The 22,253-nt window shown below is 36.0% G+C and overlaps 1 protein-coding gene across 7 annotated transcripts in view; it reads right to left on the reverse strand.

Annotated features, from left to right (window-relative positions):
- Positions 1-1,356: 1,356 nt before the first annotated feature.
- The window catches only part of LOC128871753 (uncharacterized), an 84,788-nt gene continuing 63,891 nt past the window's right edge, over positions 1,357-22,253 (reverse strand). For 3 of the 7 annotated variants that reach the window (XM_054113803.1, XM_054113800.1, XM_054113802.1), the window contains exon 2: positions 1,357-2,055. In XM_054113803.1, coding sequence (XP_053969778.1) covers positions 1,357-1,782 — 426 coding nt within the window. In that variant the 5' untranslated portion in view covers positions 1,783-2,055. Of the gene's footprint in view, positions 2,056-6,309; positions 6,899-22,253 lie in introns of all 7 variants that reach the window. The other 4 variants (XM_054113797.1, XM_054113801.1, XM_054113799.1 and 1 more) reach the window with 3 other exon arrangements.

Raw genomic sequence — 22,253 nt, forward strand, 5'->3', positions numbered from 1 at the left:
AGGGCATCGGAACATTGAAGATAACGAAAAAGCAGATGAACTGGCAAGAGGGGGATCTGTTATGAATAACGTTCTTGCAGGTTCAAGAATACAATTTCCTCAAAGTACCTCCGAATCGCGGATTGCAGATGGAGAGACCAAACCAAATGCAAAATAAGCAAACGGTTATGACCCACCTACAATCTCAAACAATCGTCAACGTTGACGCACATGAAACGACAGGACGCATAGAGACTCTCGGCAGTCATAACGGGCTTTTGGTATGTTGGTGAACCAGCAGCCAAAATGGGCATCCCTAACTACACTGCCACAGTTGTAAACAACCTGCGAAAAAGGAAGTGATTTTCCATTTCATCTGTGAATTCCCTGCCTTATGGAAAGAGAGAATGTCAAGCCATGGTAAACCATTGTTCGAGCGTCTCAAACAACTGACTGGCTTAGACGTCAACAACCTAATAAGGTTCTTCAACTGCACAGTTATTCACAGCATTACTACACTGAATAGTAGTAAGCGGACTTGATAGTAATTCTGTAAATAACCATTAAACAAGTTGGTAGCGAGGATGTGGCCAAAAAAATATTGCGGACGCGGTAGTTGGATTCCGGATGAATCACCAATTGACTTCTTCGTCCAAGTGTGCCCACCTTTGAGCAAACATTTTAACCTAACCTACCCTAATGGCTCAGAAAACTATTGTAGAGAGCGGCTCTTACAGGGAAGAACTTGATAAAATGCATGGCTGTACTTTTTCATCTTACTATTTCACAAGCCATTTGAGAGGTGCAGAGATGTCTTAGGCGAATGAAGTGATAAGCAAAAACTGCCACTTGCTAGAGCAACGGGCTTACACAGGATTTTATAGACAAAAATACTAGGAATTGCTATTAATTCCTATTGTATGTAAGAGCAGCTTGCTTGTATTTCCTTTACGAAAAAAAAACCAAAAATTAAAAAAATATAATATTTATTAAATAAAATATTTACATATTACTTCTTGCAAAAGAATACAGATTTCAATTTACCAAAATATACGCATGAACTACAAAACTTTTAATCAAAATCCAATTTTAAAATTTTCACTACTTTGCACTAAATACTCACGCGCATACATATGCAAATGCATAGATAAGTATGTAAGTTGATATGTATGCGCGTAGTTAACGGGAAAATGCGCTAATCGCCGTAAATAAATATTTTATCAAATTTCTCTTTTACTTTAAACAATTCAAAAGCTAACAGTTAATTCGAATTCAAATTCAATTAATCAAAAGAAAAGTCTTTCAATAAATTTACACAAAGAAATAAATAATATGAAAACGAAATTGAAATTGAAATGCAAACACTTGAAAGCCAACTTACTGCCATGAGAAGCTGCCGGTGATGCCGTCTTTGAGGCGGTCGCGCAACGAACGCTGTCTGCTCGGTCCGGGGCCGGTGAGTGGCGGCAGTGTGGCATTCTCGCCGTTGCCATCGTCGATGGCGGTGCTAATGTTCGTGGTGGAGCTGGACATGGGCGCGCCGCCCGCAGTCGTCACAGCAGCAGCAACACCGCCATCGCTGCCAGCGCCAGCGCCACCACTACTGCCCACACTAGCAACGTTAGCGCCAAGCGATTGTTGCTGTTGTTGTAGTTGCTCCACATGCTCCATTATGGGCGGCTGCTGTTGCGAATTCGTTGCTGCTTGTTGCAAAGTATGCGACTGTTGGTTTTGCTGTTGTTGTTGCAGATATTGGTTATGACGCCGTCGTATGCTGTGGCGAGGTGAGTTTTCACGCGACATTTTGTTAAATTTTTAGAATATATTGGTTATTTAAGGATGTGTGTTTGGGGTGTGGGAAGTTCTTATTTTTTTTGAATTATTTTATTGAATTTAAAGTACGCAGAATGCAATGCGCCAATAAATTTACGAGCGATTACGATTTGTTGATATTTGTTTGTATTGTATAGTTTTTAATGAAAGATCAAGTTGCTCACTAAGTTTTTCTTATGGTAGAGCAATAAAAATCGTAGCCAAAAAAAGCAACACATTCAAGCATTAATGGTGGTCTATATACTATATAAGTGTAAAATATATATTTCGTATTAATTTGAAAATTTTTTGCAAACATTTTTTTAAGCATTTCACATTTGGATGCACATTCAATTTTAGAAAAATGTTTTAGAAATAGGTTAGAAGATTTTAATGAGAAAAAAATACCAAAAAGATGTAAAGGCATAAAATAGAGGAAATATTATTGTTAATGTAATAGTGTAAAAAAAAAAATTTTTTAAATGTTTTGTTTCGATATAGAGTAAGTTGTTCTTCAAATGATTTTTTTAAATGCAACGTTTTGTAGTAACAATATGGAATACTTAGGGTTCACCTCATTTCTCAGTAATAGATTCAAACATACTCACATGTCTACCTCTTCTAGTTCTTTAAATATGAATGATAAAATAATTTCAAAAATTATTATTACAACTGAATACCTAACCAAATTATTTAAGAAAAGTTTCGCAGAGGCAAGTCATAAAACAGAACGAAATGATAAATAAATGTAGATACAACAAAGCTCTGCAATAATTCAAAAATTTAAATGGATTTTTATACGGTTTCCTGAATGCACCTCACTTCAACACACCTAGCATGGACGACTCCAAGGTCAAGAGCGAACAAGGGAAACTCAGAGTAGCCTTATGGTCTAAAAAATTAAAAAGGAAGCGATGAAGATAGTCTATCCGAAATCGTTTATCAAGCCGTTGTGTGGTGTAGGAAAATAGCCTCCAGTTTGGGCGAATTTTACTAATTTTCATGACATCGGAACCCAAAATTCGTAGCCTTGCTCTTGCAAAGGCAGGGCACTCACAGAAAAAATGCCAAATGCCTGTAAGCAAGACAGGCAAATGGTGGCCATATGCTGACCCCATAAGTTGTGTCTTGTGATAATACCGGCCATCAACCGAACGTCTTTTCTCCCAAATTTTAGGAGAAAGTTCGGCAACTTTCTGTTCGGGCTTGTCACAAAACAATTTGGAGTTCTGCAGCGTTCAATACCGGTCCATCGCTCTTTATGTAAATTGAATACACAATCGATGATCCAATTTATGATTCTGGCAGAACTGATTCCCATTATTGACTCTGGTCCCTGTGGGGTAACCGCTAATCCGCAGTTGGACAATTCATCGGCAATTTTATTTCATTTGGGAATCTGTTAGTAGCTTGAGTACTCATATAACCACCAAGTGCTTCTTGAAAGTGAAGTCGAAGAGTGGGTAATGAAACTTTTTTACCAAAAGGAATAACTAAAATCGCTAATATATCTAATTAAAGAATAAAATACATTGAACTCATAAATATGACTACCATCAACTACTTACTATGTGATCCCATTCTTTAGATGGATGACGTCAAAGATTACTTATTCTGTGTTCGTCTCTTTTGTTAAACTAAGAGGGCGTTTTTTCCAAGAAAAAGTGCGGAAAAGGAAGGAGTCTGAAAAGTTTGAAGGCCACCAACAAGCCCTCCATTTGCCCCTATTTCTTATCCCTATATTTTTTATCTAACGGAAAAGAATGTAAAGCAATAACACTTCCTCCCGCGCAGATGTTGTGCTCTGCCCTATTAGCCCATATGCGAGATCCCTGCAGCATCTTTCAAATAGAGGCCTTTGCCATAGAGAATACTGCTTTTTTCCATCAGGCAGTACAGTTCTGGCTAAGGAAGTCACTATCTTTGCTGATAGTAAGATTGAACTGGCGACAATAGGATCTAAAGTAACCAAATCCATATTGAAAGAAATTACCTGCTTCGATAATGAGATTATCCTTTAAATGCTGAACGAAATGCAAAGCATTTAAGTTGACCAGGCATAGCTCGCATATGAAATTAACTGAGGAAAATCGACACATAAACAAGTGAACACATAAAATATTTCCTATGGGCCAAATGTGATGGTTGTGACGCTTCAGTATCGTTGCTTTTCTCCTATACGCACTTCAATAATAGTTTTAACAGATATTTGTTTAATGGGTGGGCGTATTTCAACAAATTCCTGACGAGGTTGTTTGTAACAATTTTTGAAACTTTCTTATTAACTGTATGTGCCCAAACTTTCTAGGAATCTTTTTTTGAATAATAACAAGTTCGACAGACAAGCTATAAAATGGTACTGAATATTGATTTTCGCATTTTACATACAAATTCTACATTTAGTGATAACAAATAATAATCTTCCCTAACCATTAAAAAAAAAAATTTTTTTTTTGATTTTTTTAAATAATGCTCAAACTAGGTTTTTCGAGGCAATCAGATATTCAGCAAATTTATAGTAAGTATAACATAATATAAGCCAAAAATCTTAAAACTAAGAATATAGAAAAGGTTACATGAAAAAGAAGTTAAAGCATTCACAGAGTAAAAATTTCAGCTTAAATTCAATTTAAATAATAAATGAATGGTATTAGTGAAACAGTGGATTCTTTCAGTTATTTCAATTCTAAAATAGTCAAAAAGTTTAGGTTCATAAGGAGATCTAAGATTTCAGTAACATACGGGATTTTTTTTTTTTGGACTGGGTGCTTTGAAGAAATTACCTTTAAAGCGTAACTGACGGAACGGCAAATATCCAAGCGGTTTAATAAGCTCGGTGGGAATAGTCAGGTGTTAAATTTAGGGGCTTACATTTATCCGCTATAATCTTAAGATCTCTTAGAAAGCAACTTAAGTTATCGCCTTTAGAGCGCCTGTTACCGGAAAACGCATCGGAATACGATCTTAGTCTGAGACCTTTCTATTTTATATTGCTGGACGGGCTTGAGTGCATTTCCGCATTTGCCGCTTGTTATAAATATACATCTTTTTATGTCAAAACATCAATCAAACGCTTTGTTCACTGACATAAGAAGTATCTAGACGTTATCTAAACGTAGATAACCTAATGTAGTTCAGAAGTTTAGGCTCTGTCAGAATTTTCCTAAAAGGCTGGGTTCAGATCCTCTCTATTGTGATTAATAGATATATTAGGTTAAATTAAGATGTAACTATGAAGTGATGGCAATGGACTATGCTGGCATAACTAAACCTTTAACTGTGTTCATTGCTATACTACATGGATCCTTTACCTATTCGATCCAAGAGTGGAATTGAAGAAGTTGCCGTCTAAGATTATCAAAATATTCTGAGCCCATGAATATCTGACTACTCCTCCAGAGTGAACAGCATTCGTAAAGCATGTGCCTTGAGGGTTCTCGCTCTTTCTCGATTCTGCACCTTCTAAAAAAGTTGTTATAGCCACAGGAGAGAGCTCTCCTAGAGAGCTCTCATATCTTATCTTGGTCACTTATATTGATTGTGTTTCAAGTACTTAGGAGCTTGTAAGTGGTGAGCAGAAACCCTTCCAAGCCGGGAGTGGAGTGCGTCTTGCAATCTCATAAGCTGCTCGTTGCGGGTATTTTTCTATGCCCCCGACAGACATAGATGAATAGATCATTGGCCATGCTATGCATTATGAAATCTACGGCAGTTTGTTGAGCTTGTGAGTTGTTAGTGGAAGAAATAAGTTCATTCAGAGTTACTCGATCCCTGGAAGTCTTAATCGAATACGCTAATCTTATTAGCCTCAATTTAGCTTGAAAGTCATTAAAATGGTCTGGTTGACGAAACGTCTTCTTTATTCCTGCGCGTTCTGAACATCCCCTCCAACTCGTATAAAACCGGGGGGTATCATTTGTCGGATATTTCCTCAACCCATATCTTCTTTCATTTCTTCTTTGAGCATCCTATTAAAATTTTTCGTTGGTAGTCTGGTAAGAACTTTCCGGTATTGAGTAAAGAACTCCACTATTGCAAAGCAACTCTTTACGTTTTTTTTTGGGTGAATATGGCTTATTCTTTTCTTAGTGCTGAAAACACAGCCTTTGCGGGAAGACTTTTCATAGCCGTTCGAGGGGCAACCGAGCTGAATATCTTTAAAATGTTGGCTTAATTTTTGCAAAAACGGCTTATAATTTAGCCCATTTACACATTATTATATTTATATAAATACAATTTTCAAAGACTCGAGTATTCAAGTGCAAAGTAATACTGTTTCACTAATTTCAATTAATTTTTAATTTTAATTTAGCACATATCAAATAATTTAAAAAAATATATATATACTAATTATATATGTATAGATTTGTATGCAAATATAAATAAAATTAAAATTGTACATACATTCCGATTTTATAAACAATATAAAAATATTTAATATAAAATGCTAGCACTTAAATTAGTAAAAGATATAAATAAATAAAATAAAAGTACAAGTAAGTCATAAAGGAGACGCACATTTTATGATCTATTCTTAGTTGAGGCTTCTAGCACCGATTCGGCTGCATGCAGGCATTTTTAATCCGCAACATAGATACAAGTAAATCACATTGCACATCTATGGGTGTTGGCTAGTGGACCAGTGGCTGAAGTTTGGGGAAGGATGCTAGGCTCCAGCACGGCTTGCAATAGCGATTTTAGGCACATTTAGAGCAGACTAACATATTTCTATATATTTACATATGTATATACGGATTTATTTCATAAGCATTTGGCTATTTATATTTACACGCTAGTAATTCATTTAAAGGCTTTAAAGTAAGCTTACTAACATTCAATTTGGTTCACTAACTTTATTCATTTATATGCAATCTTTTCATCTCTAAGAACTATTAAAAATAATGTGGCACATTTTAGTTTCATTGAAGTCTGGGCTAGGTATAAACAATTTTTTAAGCTCAGTTTTGCATTAAAAAACTAAAGTGCATTGCCTTTGGAAGAGTTATGATATGATTAGGTGTACGAGTATGTGTGCTGTCTTATTTGCATGTGTGTGTGATGTATTTTCAGAACACTTTTCAAATAAAATTTACTATCTGCAACGAACCTGAAATGAGAAAAGGAATGGAAATGGAATTAATATTATATTATAGATATTTCTGAAAAAAAAAGCTTAAATGTATTTTATATTTAAAGCTGGATAATTTTTTAAGTAACAACATAGTGCAACAATATAAACTGAATTTTTAATCCCTGGGGTCTCATAGTATTTTTCTGAAAGGCTATGGATAATCAGAAGATACGTATTTAACCAAGTATTTGTAACTTGAGAATTTGAAATGATAATACACAACGGAAATATATTGGCTTAAATATTGCCATAAATCGATTGTTAAGCGCGCTGTATGGTAAGTTGAGCGATCTAAGTTGCAACCAAATGTCGTCGATGTACGGCAGATCATTTTTTGGAAACAAAAATTCCGTCAGCATGACTTTTTTTCAAAGTAAATTTTCGCAATTTCGACGTGTTGTTCTGGCGTTAAATGATTCATGATGACTTTCCAAACCTTACTGAACAGAAATGTCAACACAGTTTGCCATTTTCAGCTGTGAAATCACAGTTATCGATATCGATATGTGCATGCACCTAAATTTTTATTTTTTTTACTTAAAATTCTGAGATATAATGGCAAAAAAAACGTTGCTGAAATCATTCACAATTTTTTTAAATATTTATGAATCTTATTTAAAAAATTTACTTATGTCTTTACCCTTAACTCGAGCAATAGAACTTTTTCTGTAAAAACCGCAAAAATATTGGATCAAGTTCAAAATAATTGCAGTTCTTTATAAACGAAACTAATTTTGCTTTTATAAAGAAAAAAAATCATGTGCAGCATCGTACACGTGGTAGAAGTGAAACTTCTGTGTGTGAATGAGTGTGAATAAGAGAGTGAGAGAAAGAGCGAGAGAGGAAGATAGGAAGAGAAGGAGACAGGGAGAATTTCAAAATAAATACAACAGTATAAAATTTGTGTAACCAAAATTCGATTTTATTAACTATATATGCATTATACTATCATCTGTTGGTGGTTCAATTGGTAATACTGATATAATTGGTTTGTGATAGCTAAAATATGAAATATATGTACGTGATTCAATATTTTCTAGATAACGTGTGAAAATTGCATCTAGTGTAGTTCCGGATTTTGTTGTTGATTCGTTAGGATTATTGTTTATCTGCAAACCGAATGTTTCTCGAAGAAATTGAATCAACGGCAAAGAATCATTGGATCCGAAATTTACGTTGAAATCTCCCCTGAGAATCAATGGAATTTTGTCTTCGCCCCTTCCAAGTGCATTTGCACCCGCGTGGCTGTAAACCAGTAGTGAGCGGTGAATGAAATATATTATGTCATCAAGATTTTGGTTCGGTGAGATATAGATGGCGGCTATGACAATAGTTTTTCCATTCAGCGTTTGACATTCTGCAATGCAAACATCGCCAACTGGTGTGACTGTCGATGAATATGACTGAGACTGCCTTGCAGTCATTTCCATGTTTGGTGTGACGATATTTACACTATCATCTTGATTGTGGTAGATTCACACCGCCACATCGCCAGCTCTAACATTTAGTTGCTTAAATTTGATGACGGAATTGAAATTTGGTATACTAATATCCTCGTTATCGTTTAACCAAGTTTCGGGCAAAAGTACTATACTCGATTTGCGGATGACAGAGTCTGTTAAATCTACGGAATGTGCTCGTAGGCTCTGACAATTAAGAGTATATACAGATAGCCCTCTTCTCTGAGTCATGAAATCGATTATTTGTTTATCCACAGTTTCCAGTCTATTTAACGATAGTCTCCGGAATTCATCTTGTAAATGAGACATACTGACTGATGCTCGTCGACCATTGTCGAATCTAAAATAATTTCCGTTCTTTATAATCCACAAGCCTTCAATACAAGTGACTCGTGATAAAGCAACGTAAACTAATGATTGCGAATGTTTTTTATCATATTCGTTAACAACTTCAGAATACGTGCTTCCCTGAGACTTGTGAATGGTCGTCGCACAAGCACAAACTAATGGTAAATGTGATCGTTTAGCGTTAATCGATTTGTTGTTGTTAAGCGGGATTGTTGATGTGCGTCCTCCGATTGGTACCGCTGTTTTACTGATATTATGCGCTGCAGCATGACCAGCAACTTTTTTTGTGATTTTTTGACCTGTAGAAGAGCAATCTGGAAATTCAAGCCATGCAACGGTGACTTTTCCATTGTCATCAAATTCGAGATGCACTAACTTGCCACTTGCCACTGCGCCATTTGCCAAGCCGTCTGCCACATCTATATTCGTTGTTATCATGTACAGTACGCCAATCACAAACACAGTTTCATATGTTTCGCGTAACATTATAATGTATAGCTCTCCTTCTCTTTCTCTCTATGTTATATATCTGTATACTCTGTCTTACAACGAAGCCTATGTCTTACGTATAGAAAATGTATAGCTCTCTTTCTCCTTCTCTCTACGTTGTATCTTTTTTTCTCTCTCGCGTAACGAAATTTCTAAACGCAACATTTTTTCCAATTCACTCTCCATTCTCGCTCAAATATCAGACCGCCGCTAAAGAAGTTTCACTTCAATAGTAAATAAGTCGAGTTCAAAAAAGGCTGCACGAGCATTTAAAGGCTTCCAGCTCTCATTTAATGATATACTAGGGGACCTTTCGGCCTTCTATATTATTAAAAAGCTGAGCTACATCGTTAGCCCAACCGTTAACAATACTCTTCTATAAAACGCTGGCTTCTGGTAAGTTTTTACATAAATGGAAAACAAATTTTATCATACCGATAGATAAATCTGGAAACAAGTCGAATGCTCAAAATCATTGCCTTATCTACAAAATCTTTAGCATACCTAAACTCTTTGAAAAACTAGTTCATGACTTGATTATCTTTCAAATTTTTTATCTCATATCGCGCTATCTGCATGGCTTTGTTAAGGGTAGATCTACTGTTACGAATTTAGGTTTATTAGAAAATTTTGTCTTAAAACAATTTGAAACAGGCCAACAATGCGATGTCATTTTCACCGTGTTTTCGATAGAGTCAGCCATAGCATCTTACTTAAGAACTTACTAATATCACTGATAGAACTCAATTCGTTCGTATAAACAATATAAAATCTAATTCCATCAAAGCTACTTCAGATGTAGTTCAAGGTAGCCATCTCGGCCCTTATTGTTCTTAATCTTTTTTAATGATATTCCAGACGTTTTTCTGACATCACGTTGTCTGATGTATGGTGATGACTAAGATTGGAAGCTTAGTGTGATGGAAACTGCTTACTTCTTTATACGGGTAAATTCCAGCACTTGTCCTTCAGTAGACGCAAAGTTGCAATTGCTTTCGATTACAAGTTGGTCACTACCACCCTCACAAAAAGTTATCAAAAGAGAGACTTGGGGATCATATTTACATCGAAAATGTCGTTTTCTAAACATATAGACATAATTGTTGTTATATCAATGCGTTGAATTAAATATTTGTGTTAAACTGTTCTTTAACTTTATCTTGAAGATATGGGCAAATTTGAATGATCATCGCTATTAAATTCTGTATCATCTGTTTCCACGGGTAAGTCACCTAACATTGCAGCTAAGTTTTCCCCAAGAAACTCAATCATGGTAAATACTTTGGACAAACGTATAGTATTTAATAAATATAGTATTTATAATATAGATTTAATTATCGTATAACTGAAAATAACTACATTCGCTGATATAGTAAAGGCTAGGCTCACCAATGTACGCAATCCTCTTGAATCCTTACTCAAACATCTGCTGTCGTCCTATATGGAAAACTTCATGTAAACTGTGAAAGAGTGAGATTTAATGCCTTTTTTTTACTTTGTTAAGCATAAAACGTTCAACGGACCTCAAAAATTCTCGAAAACTTCAGATATCGATCTTATATATGCCCGTCTCTCACTTACGGGAAAGGCTTTTTACACAAATTTACTCATGGTATAAATTTATTACTGAACCCATACGCTAACTTCAGTGTCATCTACACTGATGGCTCAAAATAGAATCAAAAGGCTGAAATCAATTACTACTACATTCTCGGATAGTCAGACAGCACTCAGCGATTGAATGCAGAAAAGTTCTAAAACACCTCGGCACTAAATATACAACATACATAGTGTGGGTGTAATGGCATAGAAATACTTCAGGAAACATTTAGTAGACGAGTTGCGGAGGAAAATAGCCCCCCTATCTAACATTAGTACCTCTCATAACTCAGACGCATCGTTAAATTCTAGCTAGTGTAATATCTAGCTTTCAAAAGATGATCGGAGGATTGCACAATGAATTTGGATTGAAATCGGTGGATTGATTTTACCACCTTATTCATGACCAATCTGGTGCTAAATTCACAAGAAAAGATATAGCTATTTCATTCACTTAGAGATCCCTCTACTTCGCCAAATGATCAATTATCACTGATCACCACCTTACCGTGACTTGTTCCACTAGAATAGACTCACTTACAACGACTTTTACCGCATTTCTCATCAGAAGAAATAACAAACGCCAAACAAGTCTCAATAATGGTGTAGCAATGGGACCATTAGATCTCTGAGCTGGATCAGGGAAACGTAAGCCACGATAGTTAGTCCTACCCTACCGGAACGAACCGGATATTTATCCAGCCAACGACTGTCACTTCATCAGGATTCGCGGAAATGTATATTTTTCTCTGTTACCCCAAGACCTTAACCTAACCTAGACTAACCTATAAAAAGGCAAATCACATATTTCTTTACTGTAATTTCAAGCAATTAATTAATTAGTTTCACAGTTGAATTATGCCAGTATTCTAAAATGGTAGTAGTTTATTGCAAGAGTAAAACAAAGTATTTTAACTGAGTTGTAAGTGAAATCTGTGTTATTTAATTAAGAAAAATTGTGTGCATGCAATTAAATGCAATGTGCCTGTAAGCACTTAAAATTCTCAGAACCGCTTTACCAATTAAATTACCAACGCACGTGTGAAACCCGACGCGGCGTATGAGTAACCGTGAACAAACTGCTCGCACGTCGTTACTTAAGCCTTGCGTCGAAGTTACTTAAGATTCCATCAGTGTAATCAACACCAACAGCAAGCGCCTATAACGAGCAAATAGTCAGCTTAAAGAGATGAAAGCAAACTTCTTCGGCACTATAACGGTGGAAAAGTGCACGCAGCGTTTTAAACGAATGGCGGCGCCACGAAAATGCCAAGAAGCCATTGGCATTGACAGTCGAGTGAGAGTATCGTAATGCAGCCATGCATGTGTTTGTGTAACTGACTTAAAGTACTGCTACCTGCCGCAGTCACTCTGTGCAAAATACTTCAGGTTGCTCGAGGGGCATGCTTTCGTTGCCAGCCTGAGGCACTCCTCAAAATTGTTTGTCCACTTCATATTTTTAATGGAAATTCCATTTGCAACACAAATGCGCACGAATGCTTTCTAGTGGTCTGGGGCCAGTGAAAAGGAAATGCCGTCTTTTAATTTGATACTTCTTTCTCTTATTTTCTAAGCATTTTTTGGAAGGTTTTGTAATTTTTTTCCACTTAAAAATTATGCCCGCAATCCGCTTTTGATCGTTTCTACTTTATTTGGCCCCTGGTAGTAAACAAAGTTCATTTAAAGCTTGCCTGGCTTATCCCACGCCAGCTTGAGGCATTAAGTGCAAACGAAAATCTTGTTTACACTAAAAAAGAGAAGATACTATAATACGCCACAGGTTTCTGTCCTTTAAATTTTTTATTTTGCTTCCATTTTCTTTTGTAGCCTTGATATTTGCGAAGTTTTTTCCACTTTTCCCTCGTGTTTTTTTCCTTTCATGTTGGTGTTTATATTGTCTGTATATTGTTTTTTTTTTTTGATGTGTTGTGTTTTTTCTGCATACCCCATACTATACTTTTTTAACAAAAATCGTGAATATTGCATTCATTTAAATGTATTTTCGTATATTTATTGCGTTTTCGTTTTTCATATTCGATCCTCTTTTTCGGCTTGCCTACTTGTTGTTGCACCTAAAATTTGGAATTCAGAATTCAGAATTTTCCTCTGCATTTTACCAGCACTTTGTTATATTTTGTTCAATACTGACCAAGCGGAGCAGAAACATTGAGGAAATGCGAGCAGCAGCCAGTGATATTCTGCAGATATACATACACACATATGCACATACTCCAGATTGTGCTGCCTTTTTGGTTCCATCTACATTTTCTCTTCTACATTTTTGCTCATCGAGCGCTTTCATGCGTGATGTTGATTTGTGCATCGTTACACAAATTGTTTTGATTACAACCCTGTAGCCAAGCAAAAACTATAAAGAATGCAAAATATAAAGAAGAAAAATGGAAAATGGAAAAATACTTGAATCAGCCGACAAAAAATAATGCCAATGAGTGAGCAAAATATTCAAAGTAACAATTCCACTCTAGATGCCCCACTGCCACGGACCCCTGTTTCACTACAAAAGTAACTCAAGTGTCACGCTTGAAAGCTAACATAAAAAGAGAGTTAATTAAAATCTATTAAAGTATTTTAAATTGCCTTCGCTATTTGGGCTTGCAGTAACGCCTTCTAGCCGAAGGAATTAATGCCAAAATTTGGTATCATATTATGGTAATAAGCCTTAACCCTTTAACGGCTCTGGGATAAATATATTCCCACGTGTAAGTATTACTTTCTATCTTTATATATTGGGAGGTTGAATTAGTTTTAAAGGTGACACACAGATGGCGCTATTTATCACTTTATCGCGTTGGCAATACTGAATATATATTCATGACAAAGCCTCATCCCTAGGCTTTGTTTATCAGTATCTGTCATTTCGCTGAAGTATAAACAACGCAGTGTTTTCGTGCTCCGAGTATGTCAACTTTCGTGCCGTCGAAACGCAATTTGCGGGAAGCTTTGCTTTTCTGCTTCAATTTGAAAAAAAATACAGCCCAAGCCCGTGAATTGCTGCAGGAGGCCTACCCAGACCATACTCCGTCGATTTCAACATGTGAGTACTGGTTTCGACGATTCAAAAGTGGTGATTTTCACACCGAAGACAAGGAGCGTCTTGGCCAGCCCAAAAAGTTCGAGGACGCGGAATTGGGGGAATTGGTAAACGAGGACTCGTGCCAAACCCAAGAAGAGCTTGCTGAATCATTGGGCGTTGATAAATCAACCGTTTGCAAGCGTCTAAAAGCGATGGGAATGATCCAAAAGCAAGGACATTGGGTCCCGTACGAGTTGAAGCTGAGCGACGTCGAACGGCGATTTTTTAAGTGCGAATTGCTGATCGAGCGACAAAATCGGAAGGGTTTTTTGCATCGGGTGGTGACTGGCGACGAAAAATGGATCCACTACGATAACCCAAAACGCAAAAAATCATGGGGTTTGCCCGGCCACGCATCAACGTCGACGGCCAAGCAGAATATTCACGGCAAGAAAATCATGCTCTGCATTTGGTGGGATCAGGTCGGCGTCGTATATTTTGAGCTGCTCCAACCGGGCGAAACAATCACGGGGGATCGTTACCGACTGCAATTGATGCGTTTAAGCCGGGCATTGAAAGAAAAACGGCCGGAAACGGTAAAAAGGCACGACAAGGTTATTTTGCAACATGACAACGCTCGGCCGCATGTTGCTCAACCTGTCAAAAAATACCTTGGAACGCTTGGCTAGGAAGTGTTACCCCACCCGCCGTATAGTCCAGACATAGCTCCCTCCGATTATCATTTGTTCCGGCATATGAGTCTCGATTTGGCGGACCAGCGGTTCTCCTCGTACGAGGCTACCAAAATATGGGTTGAGTCATGGATAGCCAAGCAGCGGCCAGAATTTTGGAGAAACGGCATCCGGAAATTGCCCGAAAGATGGGCGAAAGTTGTAGCTAGCGATGGCCAATACTTCGAATAAAATATTTTGTACCGTTTTTTCACAATAAAGCCCCAAATCTTCGAAAAAAACCTTTAAAACTAATTCAACCTCCCAATATATTTTTGTAGAAGGATCGGAAAAAAACTCGGAAAAGTTAAATAATAGAAATTTTTTTCTATCTGTATTTATAAGTACAATCAACGTCAAAAGAAAGGGTACACCACATGTTAATAAGTTTCGAGTATTTATTTATTTACTTTTTAATTTTCTTCACGGTCTTGCACATTTTCTCCATTTAACGGCTACTCCACATTTTTTTATATAAACCAAAATCCCCAACCCCGTAAGCAGAAAAATTTTATTTGCATATCAGAAATTTTTCTAAAAATTATGAGTAAAAAATTTGAAATTTTGCTGAAAATGTCCCGGTTTTTGCAAATTTTATACAAAGTGCGAAACTTTGATTTATATGGTTTCTGTTGCAGTATGAACTATATTTTTCTAAACAAATAATTAAAATCACAGAATAAATAAATAATTAGTCCACACTTGTGGTGTACACTTTCTTTTAACGCTGACTGTATATGTAAAAATTAATGATCTATAGACTCCAACTACGGCATATTTGAACACAATAATAATTGTTAAGCGAAAAATGTTTAGAACTGTAGATAATTTTTTCTCCAAAGGTTACTGAGATATAAGTCACAATACGGTCCCGAAGGCTCTAAAAGGAACATTTTGAGCCAAGACTTAAATGGTATTATAAGATGAGTAACGAACGAAAGTTATTTTAAAAATTTTGTATTCAGAAATAATTTTGAAAGAGGCTGTCACCTGTCTGAAAAAATCGAAATAAATGAGATCATATGAAAGCCTTGGTAGCTAAAGATTTTTAAGAGGAAAAATGTTATATTTTTTCTTTACTAATCACTACATATTATAAAACAAAGTCGCTTTTTCTGTCCCTATGTCCCCGTATACGCTTAAATCTTTAAAACTACGCAACGGATTTTGATGCGGTTTTTTTTTAAAGATAGATTGATTGAAGAGGAAGGTTTATATCTATATAATGTGAAGAAATATATAAAGGGGGCGTGGCAATCGGTCAAAATGTGGCAAAAAAACATAATTTTTTTGTTTTCACGGCCATAAATCATAAACGAATGAACCAATTAAAATGAAACTTTCTTAGAGTTTAACTTTGAAATATTTACTTTCGTTCTGCATCAAAAAAAAATTGATATATTTGTTATTTAACCAAAATTGTTTAAACAAAAGCAGCTCTTTTTCCAAAAAAAGCTGTTTGTGTGTTTTTTCGCTGTCAACCGAATGAAGCAACAGGCGTTAAGCGATAATCTCACCACACCTCATTAATGTTGAAATACATCGTATGGTGACGTATGTATTTATGTATTTACGAATCGCTCGCATTATTTCATTTCGGACGTATGTACATATGTATCTATGTATGTACTGAATTCCATGTAATTATATGCACATACAATTTTACAGCGAAATAAAACGCTATTTTCACGTTCTATATTAGTAAATCGCACATACAGTATGCAAAGTTCGTATTAGTACACCCTCTTACAAATAAAAATACCACGTATATTTTCAAATTTACTTTAAAGCAATTGATTTCAATCGTAGTGCGGTATTGTAAAATTCATAAAAAAATAGAATAATAACAAAAACTCCGAAACATTTGCATAGAATTGAAAAAAATAGCTTTAGTAGCAGTGTAGCTATTTCTACTGCAGGCAAAATTCGTATTAGTACACTTAGTATGCGTTGAATTTGTAAACAATTTGTTGGTATTTACCTTTATTTTCGAAACGATTCAATGTTTAACCTTGGGCAGTTGCGTTTTAGTAGCCATTTGTTCAAGTTCGCGGAGTTAGCTTGCAATGTCGCCAAAGTCAAACGAAACTAGGAGATTAATAATAAATATGAACAAAAACGGAAAGTCTTTACGCGAAATTGCGAGAACATTGCAGAAAAGTGTGTCTACAATACAAAACTTAGTCAAAATTTTTAGAGACAGTGGAAGGATTGACAAAAAGCTTCGAAATGTGAACAGGGCACAGCTTGGGCAGAGGCACAAGACTTATTTGAAACGCCTTATGAGAAAAAACCCCACCGTCAGTGGAGTTTCACTAGCTGCAGAACTAGAAAAATACTTTTCTATCAAAGTTACACCTCAAACAGTGCGCAATTATGTAAAAAAATTGGGATTTAGAAGCAGAACTGCGGTTAGAAAACCGTATGTAAGCTCAGTCAATAGAAGAAAGCGTGTTATATTCGCCAGGCAATATTTAAACAAAAATATGCGGTTTTGGAAAAGGGTAATTTTTTCAGACGAGTGTAAATCACTACATATTATAAAACAAAGTCGCTTTTTCTGTCCCTATGTCCCCTTATACGCTTAAATCTTTAAAACTACGCAACGGATTTTGATGCGGTTTTTTTTTAAAGATAGATTGATTGAAGAGGAAGGTTTATATCTATATAATGTGAAGAAATATATAAAGGGGGCGTGGCAATCGGTCAAAATGTGGCAAAAAAACATAATTTTTTTGTTTTCACGGCCATAAATCATAAACGAATGAACCAATTAAAATGAAACTTTCTTGAAGTTTAACTTTGAAATATTTACTTTCGTTCTGCATCAAAAAAAAAATTGATTTATTTGTTATTTAACCAAAACTGCTTAAACAAAAGCAGCTCTTTTTCCAAATAAAGCTGTTTGTGTGTTTGTTCGCTGTCAACCGAATGAAGCAACAGGCGTTAAGCGATAATCTCACCACACCTCATTAATGTTGAATTACATCGTATGGTGACGTATGTATGTATGTATTTACGAATCGCTCGCATTATTTCATTTCGGACGTATTTACATATGTATGTATGTATGTACTGAATTCCATGTAATTATATGTACATACAATTTTACAGCGAAATAAAACGCTATTTTCACGTTCTATATTAGTAAATCGCACATAATTAAAATACAGTTTTTGAATAGTTTTTATTGATGCGGAGCGCGTTTAGTTTGCTATCGATTCCATACAATAACATTTTTTGTCATTTACTTTTTACGACAACTAATAGCTTATTTTCGAAGCGATTTCAACAAATGGGTACAACATTAATCCTTATCCAATTAAATACCTTTAATACATTGTTGTTTTCATATAGATCTATGTATATGGCTCTTTACAGCATATAATTAAAAACAATATTTTTCAAGATATTACAACAGTAATTAGTAATTGAGATCTACCGGAAAAATTTCGTTAGCTGTTGCGTCATCCGGCATTGCCGCTACTCTTTTGGAAAGAGTCTTTTGGAAAGAGGCCGAACCACACACTCTACAATGAAGCACCCGCTGAAAATCGCCACCGATGATGATAACAGCGTCTGTAGTGTTTCTAGACAGAGCAATACAGGAAAGTTGATGCGTGACTGCTCATTAATAGTCTGGGACGAAGCTACCATGTCAAACAAGACGTCTGTGGAAGCACTGGATAGGACAATGCGCGATTTGCGCAACAAAAATGCACCTATGGGTGGATGTACAATTCTGTTCTCAGGAGTTTTCCGTCAAATCCTACCAGTTGTGACTCGAGGAACACGTGCTGACGAAATAAATGCTTCGCTAAAAAGATCCCACCTTTAGTCGTATGTCAATAAATTAGAGCTTAAAACTAATATGAGGGTTTCGTCATCTTCACGTGAGAACAGGCTATTTCCAGAGATGCTGCTAAAAGTTGGCAATGGAGAATTAACACAAAGTGAGGGAAGGATTAACCTAGAAAACCTTTGTGTTTTGATAGACAACATCCAAGAGTTAGTCAACAATGTCTATCCAGACATTGATAACATAAGTTATAAGACAATATCTTGGTTTAAAGAAAGAGCTATTCTGTCACCAACTAACGAACAAGTAAATAAAGTAAATAACTTGATTATTTCAAAGATTGATGCGCCGACGAAAATATACTACTCGGTCGATACTGTTCTCGATTTGGAAGAAGCTGTTCATTTTCCTACAGAATTTCTAAATTCGTTGAACCCGTCTGGACTCCCTCCTCACAAAATGGAGCTGAAAATAGGTTGTCCTGTTATTTTATTAAGAAACCTAAGTCCACCTAAACTTTGCAATGGCACGCGTTTGCTGGTATAATCACTGAAAACTTTCATAATAGAGTGCACAATACTCACAGGATGTGGTACCGGAGAAGATGTATTGATTCCCCGAATCCCTCTGATACCATCGGATCTACCATTCCAATTTAAACGCTTACAATTTCCGGTAAAGACTTCTTTTGCAATGACCATAAATAAATCTCAGGGTCAAACCTTCAACGTTGCAGGCTTAGATTTGAGTGTTGACTGTTTTTCACATGGCCAACTGTATGTCGCTCTTTCAAGAGTAACCTCTAGAGAAAACATGTTTGTATTGTCTAATGACAAGAAGGCTATGAACGTTGTATATAAAGACATTCTGTAATATAGTAATTGTTGTAAAAACAAAATAAATAGATATGTAAAAATGCAAAAAGTTAATATGCAAAAATGTAGGGTATGAATTTAGATATCCCAAAGACAGCAGGAAATCTTCATGCTATAAAGAAAGGGGAATTGTTTTACTCCAAATTTAACGCGTGCGGGCCACGGGCAGTAATGAATAAGCCAAAACTACTGGATCGATTTTAATCATTTTTTCAGTGAGTGACATAGGGTATATATTTTATACCCGTGCGAAGCTGGGCGGGTTGCTAGTAAATAATAATATGCTGAAACACGCTTTCCAGGCAGAACAATGAGGAATCAGAGAAGCGTGCAAATCACTAAAACGCTACAAATAAATTGGTGCAAGCTATTTTTTCAGACGGCGGCCGCCGTAGCCGAATGGGTTGGTGCCTGACTACCATTCGCAATTCACAGAGAGGCCGTAGGTTCGAATCTCGGTGAAACACCAAAAATTAAGAAAAACATTTTTCTAATAGCGGTCGCCCCTTGGCAGGCAATGGCAAACCTCCGAGTGTATTCCTGCCATGAAAACGCTCCTCATAAAAATATCTGCCGTTCGGAGTCGGCTTGAAACTGTAGATCCCTCCATTTGTGGAACAACATCAAGACGCACACCACAAATAGGAGGAGGAGCTCGGCCAAACACCCAAAAAGGGTGTACGCGCCAATTACATATATATATATATATATATGTTGATGATTTATATATATCATTACATTGAAAACAAGTTAATTAAATCTTTACAATAATTACTGTGCATGATTCTGAGAAAAAAGAGTTTTTGTGTTTCGAACAAAAGCACTGAGCTTTTAAAGTTTTGCAGTATGTGCATCATTTTTGCCTCCTTCTGCAGACATCCATTTAGGAAAAAATACCAACTAGTGAAAATCGTCAACTAGATGTTTCGCATTCTGACCAACATCAACTGACTGTTCATTCTGGATGTGAACCAAATTGTTCAATAAAGAGCAACGGTAAACGAGCTCGCTTTCCAGATCACTTGCTTTATTTTTACTTAGCAGCTGTAGAAGTCGACGGAACATCAGGTGCGCAAAAAATGTCAGCCATACCAAGATCATTATCTTCTACACTGCTTTCGATGCTAAATTCGGCGTTTTTTGGATGGATTCGAATAAATCAAACAATTTTTAAGTGAAAACCCACTTAAGTGAACCCACCAAAAAGTTTAAAAAGCTTTTGTAATAGGTGCCTTGAGGCGCTCTTAGGCGTTAGAGGATTAATTGACCGGCTGAAAAGATTCTAAAACAGCACCACAAGCTGTGGAGTTTTGAAAAAACAGCTCCTCTGACTTTTAATTGAAAAATCCTAATGCTAAATTGATAAATCTAGTATTATTCGAGCTTTATATATATTGATTCTTAAGCTAAACAGTTGTGTGCTCGACAAACAAAAATTGCTACATTGTTTTGTATAAATTCCACAGATATTAAACATTTACACAAATATTTGCTGTAAAGAATAAATCGTTAAAACGAGTAATATTTTAAATGCCCTCAATAATAAAATTCAAACTATTTAACGTGTCTTGCTCAAAACTTTCGATGTTATAATATTTACTACATACTAAAATTTACTCATTTGTATAGAGATAAATGCAGCGGAATTTAGAAATATTTTCATATGTTTTCACCGAAGCCAATTAAAGCAAATGTCATGTGCTGGCGAACGCCCCTGCATATGCGGAACTTCCCAAACTGAATTTTTCGCAATAAATCAAATTACGCGAACGGCAATAAAAAGTAATTTCAAGTGCATATGACATGTGAAAGATAATTTATGTAGTCTGCACACAACCAAAAATATAAGTAAATATGTATTTACATTAATGTGACTAGCCCTCTTGCGAAAAGATTCGGAAAAAGCAACAGTTTTTTTTTTAATAAATGATAAAATTTGATATTTTGTGTGAAGGAAATTTTTGTGTGCACTTTTCCACCTTATTTTAATGATAAAATTAGCATAGTAAGGATCCTCCGATTCATGTCAAATATTCAAAGTTTTGTTCGATAACTCGTGCACACTTTAAAGGCACTCGTGTTGGTAATATACTTAACCAGCTCATTTTCGCAAGCTACTTTTCAGGTCAGTTTTGCCCAATCAAGCCAAGTGTGAAAGTACATAAAATTAAAAATGCTGTAAAATCTCTCACGCAGCTCACATAGTTTCCACGTTTCTTTATTATCTTGATCGAATCCAACCTCATTCCTATTCATTTATTTTGGTCGCTTTTAGTGGGCCACCTGCTTTAGCTGTTCACAGTAGTGTCAAATATTGGGAGTAGTCAACCCGGGGTGTGGTCCAATGAATAGTGGATGATTCCCTTCCAATCACCAAACACACATTAAACCCTTCTTGGTCGTTAATCCTGGCTCGACGATAATTTGAGTCTCACTAGAATTTAACCACGAATTTCTGAGACTGCTGTTCGCACATAATATTCATTTTTCATCGCTTTGCTCTTGTATATGGGGGTGAAAAACGGCACAAATCGTTTTTGGTGGCCTGCTTTGAATTTTTGCCTTAATCGTAGTTATACTGAAAAATATATTAATTTTTCCTTTTGTTTACTTCCATTATCAAATGCTGTCGCACACAACTGGTTTCACCAGGCACAAGAAGTGACAAAGCAAGAGGTGTTTAAAATATCGACCCGACTAGCGGGTATATTTCGGGTGAAAAAGTAGCTCAAGAGCTACATTTCTCTGAGGGCTAACTTAAAAACGAAAAAGAGTTTAAGGTATATATCGGGTGAAAAAGTGGCTCAAGAGCTACATTTCTCTGAGGGCTAACTTAAAAAGGAAGAAGAGTTTAAGTCAAACAAAATTACATAAACAAATTTAAGACAGGCAGCTCTTCACATTGAGTTGTTTAAAAATTTTAACTGCTGAATTATGGATGATGATACATTTTCTTAAGGACTTTTCTCAGCTCGCAGCCATGAATTTTTATGTTA

This window comes from Anastrepha ludens, chromosome 2 (assembly GCF_028408465.1).
Source record: "Anastrepha ludens isolate Willacy chromosome 2, idAnaLude1.1, whole genome shotgun sequence".
NCBI classification, from domain to species: Eukaryota; Metazoa; Arthropoda; class Insecta; order Diptera; family Tephritidae; genus Anastrepha; species Anastrepha ludens.